We start from the raw sequence: 11,078 nt of genomic DNA on the forward strand, positions 1-11,078 counted from the left end.
TTCAATCATAACTCCTATGGTCATACTTTCAAATTTATACTAATAATTATCGATAATTAATTACAGTAGAATTACTACAATCACCTGATCATTTTATTCCTCATATTATCACTTTCTATGTTTCTTACTCATTCCCCTTTGGACCCACAGCTTAGCCTTTCAAATTTGCCAGGATTTCCAGTGGATCCTATCACTTCTTGACAGAACTCCAGTTTTCTCGTGGCCAGAGAGGGGAAAGGGACTTTGGAAATTACCATAGCCTGAGATTTCATGAAGCAAAAACAATGAAAGTATTTGGGCTGAAAAATTCCCAAATGGTTGAGTATCTCTTGAAATGGATAACCACAAAGAATAGGCTGAAAAAGGAGAGAGATAAGCAGGACTGAAAATTAGAGCAATGATCAGAGTGAGTTCAGTGGGAATGAAGGACAAGGAGAGGTAAAAAGAGAGAAAATTCTAGTAAAAAATGGAATGTCTGAGAAATTTCAAGTTCTGTTAAATGAGCAAATCACATGATGACAAAGTCTAATGAACAGCATTGCCAGCAGGTACCTAAAAATGGAGATGGGAATATTTAATGTTGGGAACTTCCAGGAAGTTTAACAACAGAATGTTAAAAGAGTCACAAGCTTATAGGGGCCAAATGATAAAGAAGAAGCCTTTGAGGAAGTTCAGGATGTTGTCATAGTTAGTAATTGGATCCAAAGAGAAAAGGAAATGTTATATACTGATGGAAAGGAAGTGCTAATGTTGTACTGAGAGGCAGTAAGAATATTTTCTGAAAAACCAAGTAGTACATCAACTCCTTCTCATCTTGTGAGTTTAAGAACTGAAGAAAAAACAAAAAATAAAAACCACCAACTATAACTACCTCGAGCAAAATGGGACAGCAGAAGACAGTAAAAAAAAAAAAAAAATTAAGTTGGAATCAGAACACACAGAATCAAGTTCAAACTTTATTATTGGCTGCTTGAATTACAAGACATGTTGAATGTGATGTGACTTTCTTGAACTTCATGTTCCTTATCCATTAAATGACATTAAGAATGTTCTGCTTATGTCCCCTAAAATAGATACAGGAAATGCTTATGAAATTTAAACTATTGTTTTATTATTATTATTTTAGGGGAATATAATAATAAATCATGAATGGTCTATTTCAACTATAAAATACTGTACATATGTACAGAAGAAGATATTAACAAAGTGATCTCATATTAGATGATGTAATTTTCATTAGTTTGTAAAATATTTAAAGTAAATACAATTCCAGTTTTAAAAAATAAATCATATTTTGGTTAAATAACTCGAAATCATAAAATATAATTTTCTAGCTGATATGGTTTGAGCACCATTTGGTGCTTTTGTTTGGCTACAATTTCTAGATGGGATTACACAGAAATAAAATTAAATGAGAATGGGATGTAAAGCAAATAAAATACCTTCATTAAACTGCATAAATGAAAACCTAATTAACCTCTAAAATCTCTATGCCCTACATTATGTATCTGTTAACCTTTAAAATCATTTTGTCCTACACGACATATCTGAAAATTATAGGGAAAGCATGCTCTCACCATATCAAATTGAGTAACAATGGAGAAATGGAATCCTAGAAAACCAAGTAAATTATAAAAGTCAAGTTGAAGTAAAATTGAGTGGCAAGATTTTGAAGAAAATGCATTTTGAATCACTTCTCAACTTCTCTTTAATTCCTGTCTTCCCTATTCATACGAGTGATGAATTTTTCTGAAAGACATATTAACTCCTTCTGACCAAGTATACGCCAACCTTTATTTCTGAAGATGAAGAGATGTACTTTTGTTTTACCGAATTAAATTTGAAAATTTAAAAAGTATTGTCCTAAGAAGGTAAATATAATTTGTCCCTTCCAAAATATCCACCAGTTAAACAGAAACTGGACATGATGTGTGTGTTCTACAAATAAGAAAATCCCTTAATACACCATTTCCATGACATAGAGGATGTGTGACTTATTGAAATACAGCAGAGCCCAGTATTTAAGAAAGCAGGCTCTAGATTTAAACTGGTTATATTTCTAGAGATACTTAGTAGATTGTTTATTTGGGAGATTATTTAACCTCTCTGTATCTCTGTTTTCTCATTCATATGTAAATAATAATACGAGTCACTTCATAGAATCCTTGTGAGAATCAAAGATGGTACTTAGAACATGGGAGCACATAACAAGTATTAAATAAATGTTAGATTTACTAACTATACTAAATAAAAATATCAAATGTCCCTTGTTAATTTATCTAGCAAGATGCTTAGACATGAAAGAAAAAAAGATGAATAAACAAATAGGAAAGACAGTGTGGATATTAGAGTTCAATTAATATTTGAAGCCAAACATGTGAGAAGAAAGGGGTATTAGAGATGTGAGCACAGATAAGATTGGTGCCTATAAATGGGAGACTGCTTTACATTACTGGGAGGGGTTCTGCAAAATATTTCCAATAAAAATATTCTTCAGTGTTCCCACTTGACTGTTTCAGTCTTCTTTGCTCAAGAGTCATGAGCCTATTTGACTTGGGCGGTGTTCACATGATCTCCAGTGGCAGTAAGATATAAATGGTCATCCTAACCTCAGTACAAGAAGAGGATTATTGTGCATTCCCAAAATACATGCCTTTATCAAATACCAAGCATAAACCTAAAAGAATGCATGGTGTCCTGACCCACCTAGAGACTACTTTCAATCATAAACAAAATCATTTAACAAGAGATTAAAACTTTGGCCTTTCCATCTATGGAATGTTACACTATAGAAAATTATTTTTAAAGAGACTGATCAGTTTGATACAGACCTGTTTTAGAAAATGGAAAGAGTAAGGCTTAGCTCTAGAGTCAATTTTCTTTCTCCATAGTAACAATCACATACAAAAGTGCTTTAGTACTTAAAAAGCCTTCACTTAAATTCTTGAACTTAAATCCTCCATTCTACTTCATGCACTATTAAATCTTCTGTGGAACAAATCCTACATGGCTACTGTCATCATCATAATGCATATGGTAAAACAGATAGCAGTATATTTTCTTCGAAAATATAACCAAATAATTGCCTGACATCTTATCTGCATTCTGATATCTACTTCTTTTCCACAAAATTGAGTCCTGTATTTGATAATTTGTACCTTCATTCATTACTTTAGGAGAAATGCAATCAATATATATATATAAGAACATAATCTCTGAAATGATGGGAAAACAAAGTTTCAAACCAGCATATTCTTCAGATATGTCTCTTTTACCTTTAAACAGGTTTTCAAGCTTAAACATTTTGGACAAAATCTCTTCAATAATACACACATCTCAGTGCCTCTGTACCCTCCAAATGTTGAACATATGGGTAGTGAGTCTTTCCCTAGTATACAAGATCAGTAGCTGCTTCAACTAGGGCTATATTCTCTGCCAGGGTAGACTTAGCCCCTCCCCCAAATAAAGGTTCCTAGTTTCTTACACTGTAAGGAAGCCTTGCTTTTACATATACTTTGTTCAATCTCCTCTTTGTCTAGTAGCTGTCATGTTTTATTGCTCTGATTAAGCCTGACTTATTACCTCATATGTCTTTAATTTTGGGGATTCAGTTTATAGTGAGCCTGGGAACCAAGAGAATAGACTCTTCTATATGATTTAAGGCAGAAATGCAATTATCTGTTTTAAGTGGTTAGGAGTTTTTGATGTTTTCTCCTAGGTTCTCAGCTCTGTGCTACAAGTAAAGCAAGAGACTTCTCTACAAGTTGGGTGGATATAAACTATTAACCAGTTGACAGTTTTAAGCAGGACACTCAGATTAAATCAAGGTATAAAATCCTGCTGCTGCTGCTACTGCTGCTGCGTCGCTCCAGTCGTGTCCGATTCTGTGCGACCCCATAGACGGCAGCCCACCAGGCTCCCCCATCCTTGGGATTCTCCAGGCAAGAACACTGGAGTGGGTTCCCATTTCCTTCTCCAATGCATGAAAGTGAAAAGTGAAAGTGAAGTCGTTCAGTCATGTCCAACTTTTAGCAACCCCATGGACTGTAGACCACCAGGCTCCTCCATCCATGGGATTTTCCAGGTAAGAGTACTGGAGTGGGGTGCCATTACCTTCTCCGTAAAATCCTGAGTTGCTCCATAATTCAGATCCTAATTTATTTCCATTTATGTTTTAAACCTCAGGAGTTAGTAGTAGCAGCTTTACATTATCATATTTTTTTTGTTCCTCACAAGAAAGCAAACTGCAAATGCCACAATGTGTTAGAGATTTGCAACTTTTTAATAATGATGACAAGGTGTATAGTGGATGCTGTGCCCTAGTGCTAACCAGCAAAGAAATGTTGGGAAAGGGGTTATTTGAGGAGGTCTCTGTCACAGAAAGGATATACCACTGGAGACAGACTACTTGGCATGATATCAGTGACTTCATAAAAAAACTGAGAGAATTTGTATAATAGAAATGGTGCAATGGTGAATCTGTTTTAATACTGTTAAATACTGTATTACTGTTTAATACTGTTTTAAGGGTTATATCAGCAGATGCTAGAACTAACCTTTGAGGAAAGGTTATTCACTAAGGACCAATTAGAAATAAACAATGTCAAGTCACTGACAGATACTGAAACACAATAGTCACATACACAAGGATTAATACGTCTGAAACAGGTAATAATAAAACTTTATCATGTCATTTATTCTTTTTTGGCCACATGGCTTATTTTGAAACTTGCAAGTTCCAGGAAACATATACTTTAAAACTGTGACAAAAAGAATAAGTGGTAATCTCTTTCGGGACTATAGATCTGCACATATAAATAGTTGAATATAAGATCAGATCAGATCAGTCGCTCAGTCGTGTTCGACTCTTTGCGACCCCATGAATCGCAGCACACCAGGCCTCCCTGTCCATCACCAACTCCCGGAGTTCACTGAGACTCACGAATATACATCCACATAAATCAGCAGAACAGCGTTTCCATGTATAAAATTTACAGTGGATATAGAAAGTAAGCTTAAAAGTATTCCAAACATTTCAGTAATAATCGCTTTACTAAAAGTGCCTCTTAGCTCTAAGTACATTTCCTTGTAAGTTACTCAGGAAACCCCTGAAAAATAAAGGTTCAATCTTGACATATATTTATTTCTGTGTGGTCGTTAGAACTACTCTGCCTCCAAGTTAAAGTCCTGTGGTACAAGCAATAAGTCCTTATAACTCACTTTCCCTCTCTTTCTCAGGGGAGCAATGAAAACTAATAACATCAGTTTCACAGAAAGTAGAAAATCACTTTATGTGGATTTGCAGATAAGCATTTATTCCTTTACTCCCCTTGACCTGCATCCCTCCTTTAAAAATATCTCCATTGATTATCCTGACACCTGCTGGCAAGGGCACAGTGCATCCCAGTCTACTTTTCCCTTAAACAATTCCCACAAAGCAGAGATTGTTTAGAGGTATTTTCAGTAACAATTAAGTGGCAATTCATTCAGTTTAAGTACTTAACTTCTAGCATTATCATGTAACCATGAGAAAATTTTCAATAATCTATTTCACATAGCCAACTACTTAAGTTTTTATATATAAATACAGGTTTCTTTCATTAACCAAAAGATGGTAATCATTACATGGGCTGTGACTTAAAAAACAAAAACATGCTAGACATCTTCCTTAAAACACAGATAAGAACTGAATAATACAAACAGCTTGGCTTTGGTTTTCTATGATTTTTTTTAACATAATAAAGTCAGCTTGCAAACTATTTGGGGAATAAAATCAAACTCACATAAAGTCATAGGAGTAAAGTGATTAGCTATGAGAGAATCCATACCATTAATTACATAGTTGCAAAATTTGCTGTTTCTCATCTGATTGAATTGAGTTCTGAAGCCCACACTATTTTTGTGGGTTTCTTTATTTGGCAAGGAATATAATGAACTTACTACATCATAAATGATACTCAAAGCTGTTTGCACCTGCAAGTATATTCAATAAACAACAAATATCAGAATTAACCTTCTTAGTCTTTAGGAAACTTTCAAGTCAGTCAGGTTTTCACAACTGGATACAAGTGATAACATATATAGGCCATCCCACTATCAAACCCTTCAAAAGATGAAAAGTTTTCAAAATAAATTACCTAATTAAAATTTGTATCTTTAATATCAGAGAAAATAAGAGTTTGGACTACTAATTTAGAATCTAAAAATTGTCAAATTTGTACTTTGTCATGACTTTGAGTAACCAGGCTTTTTTAGTTTAGTCATGTATATTTTAACCCTTTGCATTGCTATCATTTTCTGAGAAGGAAAAGTCATATATCTAGCATTAAAGGCAAGTTTTAGTAAAATGTTTATTAAAAATACCCAACATCCTGAATACACATTTTATATAAACACTGATGATAAGATATTTGAGAAAAATAAGAGAGTTTTAATTCAGAGAAGAGTTTAGAAGTAAAAGACATTTGCCTGGTTTTGAAGATCTTTGTAAGTTCAAGACCACAGAAGGGAGAATAGACCGTTTCAATTTTGTAACCCTTAATTTGTATTTTTATATAATTATGTATTTTATGTGTCTTCCCCAAACTATATAAATTTAAAACAAAATGCATTTCATCTCTAAGAAAATATTTTAAAATAATCAGAAAAAAATTGTTTAAGATAGGGGTGGGGGGGTGGGGGGATGTGTTTTGGATCATAACAGAGGTCAAGGCTTTGCACTGATCTTCACTTAGTTATTATGTTTAATTTAGTATTTCAAAATTATTTTTAAATGTTTCACTTAGATCTGAAGTTAGCATTTAAAGTATAAAATTAATGAGCGTGTAAATCAGGTAATGAAGACACTAATGTGTAATAATTTTTAAAAGTACACAAATCTGTTATTCCAGCAAAGACAGTTATTAGCAATTATAGAAGCATGGGTGTTTTTTACTTGGAATGAGATTATTCAAGTATTAATTGATCCCCATGTAGAATTAACTAAAAACCACCACTGATTAAAAAAGCAAATGCAAGTGCCAATGATTCATAGTATTTAGGACATGTCTAGACATTTTTAGAAAGTGCTATTTGCTTAAAGACTTCAGACACAAACTGCAAGCACAGGGACAGATTGCATAAGATATCACGTGCTTGCTGCAACTGTATGCATGTATTGGATTTTTTAGAGCAACCCATAACGATGAATAATTTAAGAGTTAATAAAATATTCAATCTGACTGATCCATGGGTTTAATTTTAAAATAAAAATGACTAATAAAAAGAATTACATGTCCTTATTAAATCTTAGTCATTAATGCACATAAATTGCAACCCACACAGGGAACCAATTCATAAAAGGTATACAGTAGGCAAACTGTGTCTGGGGAGGTGGGGTGGGGGCAGCGCAAGGGAAATTCTCATCATTAACACTGGCTTCAATAAGTTTGTTCAAAGTTTAATTGTTGGGAGCTGTCATGCAAGATGCACTCTGCCTTTTTGCAGGCTAAGGGAGAATAAATTAGAGAGATGCAAGTTTAACAAAAAGAGCTCAGGGAAAGCAGTCCATTTCTTTCCTACAGCCCTCTATCCCTTTCCCCACAGGTTGACTGGAATAAAAAGAGAAATCTACCGAAGAACGTGGAGTATACAGTGCCGAAGCATTGTTTAGGAGCCGGAAAGAGAGCCCAGGCATAACACCGAGGTTGGACTGCCTGGCAGAGTAAGCTCCCTAGGCGCGGGAAGATTTAGGTGCAGACCTGGGATACTCTCACGATGCCCCAGGTCTCCTGCAACCAGACCTAGGGAGGCAAGCGCGGCCCCCACGCTAGACGCACTTTCTCCTCCTCCACCCACTCAGCCCTCCACCTCCACGCGGGTGCCGGACTGATGGTGGAGGCGATGTTGGCATGGAGTAGGTGCCCGTGTGTGCGTGAGTGTGTGATTTTCGGTTTGGGTGGGAACGCAGGCAGGGAAGGAAGGTGGAGATGGGAGTGCCTGCTGTTTTCCCTTCCATTCCCGCTAAGGGATCAAAGTGCAGGAGGAATCCAGAGGGGAAATGAGAGAAAGGAGAAATCTCGGTAGCGGGAGTACTGCCTTTTTCATATCGATGAGAGACTCCGCAGCACAACTACAGAGCCATTACCATTCCTTAACCTTCAGTGGAGTGGCTGCCTCTGCCGGATAAGTGGAAGGGCACGTTGTAAACGCCAGCGAGGCACACACCTACATACACCTACACGCTGGGGAAAATAGCCACATTCTGGGGGAAGAAGGGAGCAGGGAAGCCCCCCTCCCCCCAGGAAAGGTTCGACCTGGATAGCTACTAGCTGGCATTGAGGGCATCTGGCCAGAAACACCCAGATTCTTGGGCAAATTGTAGCCCAAGAGTTCACAATTTTCCTGTGAAACAGACGGACGGGCGCACGGATAAATGGTGTAGAATATTCATGCAGTGTCTAATATTAAATGGATCAGAGTCAATGCATGTTTTAATCCAGCTACCTTTTGGAGAGGCACAGCATTTTAAACCCTGTACTGCACTCAGCTCTCCGCTTGAAGCAGCCTGCGGTCCGTTTCATTACCCACGGAACACTTAGAGGGGGCCGCCTGCATAAGTGGGCGCAGAAGGGACTCAGGTCCACCTCCGAGGACCCACCCAGGGTCCCTGATGATCCCCCTGGCTCTTTCCAGGCAGCTAACTTCAACCCCAAAGCTAGCGGAGATGGAGCCAGAATGACTTGTACTGACAAGACATCCTTCCCAGGGACCTGGAAGCCGGCTACGCAACTCAGCAGGAGAGTCCTCAAAGTCTTGTATTTTATTTTTTTTAACAGACTGGTTTATTTCATGCAAGTCATGAAAACCACCACCAGACCAGCTCTTACAACTTTTCCGCTCTTGGGCGGGGGCGCCAGGGCTGTCTTGCAATGCACGATTCCTTATTACCAAGAGTTAGGCTTATACCAGGAGGAAATGCTGAGCAAAGCTCGGGGCCTTTGGGGTTACAGGAGAGGCGGGTTCCGGGGTTTTTTCTATTATTGATGCAGCACGTCCAGGATGGAGAAACCGGAGCAAGCCGAATGGACTTGTCAGACCCGTCTCCACCGCACCCATGGCCCAAACTCCCAGCACCAGGTTCGGATTTGCAAACTGCTCAGCGTGGGCCTGGCAGTAAGAGCACCGCACCCTGGAGGCGGACAGCCCGGTGGGTCTCCAGCCTCTTCCCCTTTCAACTACTCAGCGCCCGGGGCGAGCTAGCTTCTCTGGCTCCCCAGCGAAAGCCCCGCCTGGCGCCTGCATCCGGCATCACCCACAGGGATCTGGGAGGGTTTGCTTGGCGACTGTAAGCTGTGCAAAATTTCTCTCCCGCCTCCCCATCTTTCCTAGATCTCATCTGGGTACCCCACACCCCCTTCCCAGCTCAGCCTCACCAACACTCCGCTCTGACTTTGCAAAGCACTTTTCCCGGGCACCCAACATAGGGTGCACAGCCTCCTCCGGGCCGCCCACTGGGCTAGCCACTCCGGGCGCGCCCCCGGACCGCCTCCAGCCCCCTTCGCGGTGTCTCCCAGGGGGACTCACCACCTGTCCCGCCGCCAGCCCCTGGCCCTTTGCCTCACCTCTGCAGAACTGAGGGACGCTGAGGCTGAGCCCAAGCAGAAGCCAAGCAGCCACCGAGTGCTTCATGATCCCGTCTCTTGGACGTGACCCCGATGGTCAAGGGTCTTGGCGGAGGGTAGTGTCGCCGAGGTGGCACCGCAGGGCAGCGGCAGACCCCACCCCGATAGAGGATTCAAGAAGATGTCTTCTTCCCGCAGCGTCTCCTGAAACAAATTGTCGGAGAGGACGAGAAAGAGGGGTGACCCAAGAGAGGAACGTTGCTTCCCCTATTGCCTGCGCTCCGGTGGCGCCGGGAGGTGGGCGAGCTCCGAGGAGTGGCCGGCGGGCTCAGCCTCTGCGGCGGGTGGGTCCCGGCCGAGGCACGGCGGGTGGGGCGGGGCGCTGGGTCCCCCGCGCCCGCGGACCCGCAGACGGTGCGCTCGGCTCCAGTCGCTGCGGCCGGCGGCTGGGCTGCCGAGTTGGAGAACAATGAAGCGTGAGCTGGCGGGGAGCTAGCAAGCCGGAGCGCACTGTGTACAAACAGAGGCGGCGTGCGTGCGAGCCTGAGCCTCACAAGTGCCCGCCCGCCCAGAGCGCCCCTACCCCCCGCCCCTTCCTTCTTACTCCCTCCACCAGCCTCCCCCTCTTCTCCCCACTCCTCCTGTCTCTCTTTCTTTTTCTTCTCTGTCTCAGAGGTGGCTCCTTCTGCTGGAAGAGAAGAGGGAGACAACTGCAGCCACACCCTGGCACCTGCCACCACCTCTGAAGTTCCTACAGTGCCTGTATCTTCTGCATCCACGCCAGGGACTCCCCGGCTTCAGGAGAAGCACACTCAGAGTCTGAGATGCCCCTGGTTTCCAGCCTGGACTTTATAATGAACCACATTAAGGAATCCCCTGAAGTCCCCGTTCGCAGTCTAGCCGGGAAAAGAAGTTAAGAGGTTTGGAAAAGTGGCTCTCTTTGGGGCACAAAGCTGCTTGAGAGATGAACGCTGGCAAAGGGATCTGTCCCAGATTCTCAGGAAGCACAACCTCGTCAGCAGGCAGACTTTCATCAGCTTAGACAGTGGGGATGGTCTACTACTGATCTGCCCACCCTTCAGTTGGCTCTAGGGTTGAGGAGAGAGGCTTGTGGGCTCCTGTGTAAACCGGAACAAAAAGGTGAAGGCACAGAGCAAGTGAGTGCCAGACACATCTCCTTAAGCAGGACATCTGTTTCAGAGGAGAAATAGTGGGGCAAGTTTGGGGATCATGTAAGGAAATAAAAGACAAGGACAAGATTCTTGAAGCATCACTATGGGAGATCACATTTCTTTGCTACCCACCAAAAACAACAGAAATCGACTGGCATTTGCAGTCAAAGTGGCTGAACCAAAATACAGCCCATGGCTTACAATAGTGCTCACTTCTCTATTTTCCATTTAAACTATTTGCTTAGGGTATACGGACTCAGCTCCAGCAATTGCAGGTACCAAAATGAAAGTCTCAAAAAAAAAA

The 11,078-nt window shown here is 41.0% G+C and overlaps 1 protein-coding gene across 2 annotated transcripts in view; it reads right to left on the reverse strand.

The window, feature by feature from the left end:
* EDIL3 (EGF like repeats and discoidin domains 3) overlaps positions 1-10,133 on the reverse strand; it is a 484,817-nt gene extending 474,684 nt beyond the window's left edge. For both annotated transcript variants that reach the window (XM_061424341.1, XM_061424340.1), the window contains exon 1: positions 9,603-10,133. In XM_061424341.1, coding sequence (XP_061280325.1) covers positions 9,603-9,669 — 67 coding nt within the window. In that variant the 5' untranslated portion in view covers positions 9,670-10,133. The remainder of the gene's footprint in view (positions 1-9,602) is intronic.
* Positions 10,134-11,078: the final 945 nt, after the last annotated feature.

Source organism: Bos javanicus, chromosome 7, assembly GCF_032452875.1.
Source record: "Bos javanicus breed banteng chromosome 7, ARS-OSU_banteng_1.0, whole genome shotgun sequence".
In the NCBI taxonomy this organism is placed as follows: Eukaryota; Metazoa; Chordata; class Mammalia; order Artiodactyla; family Bovidae; genus Bos; species Bos javanicus.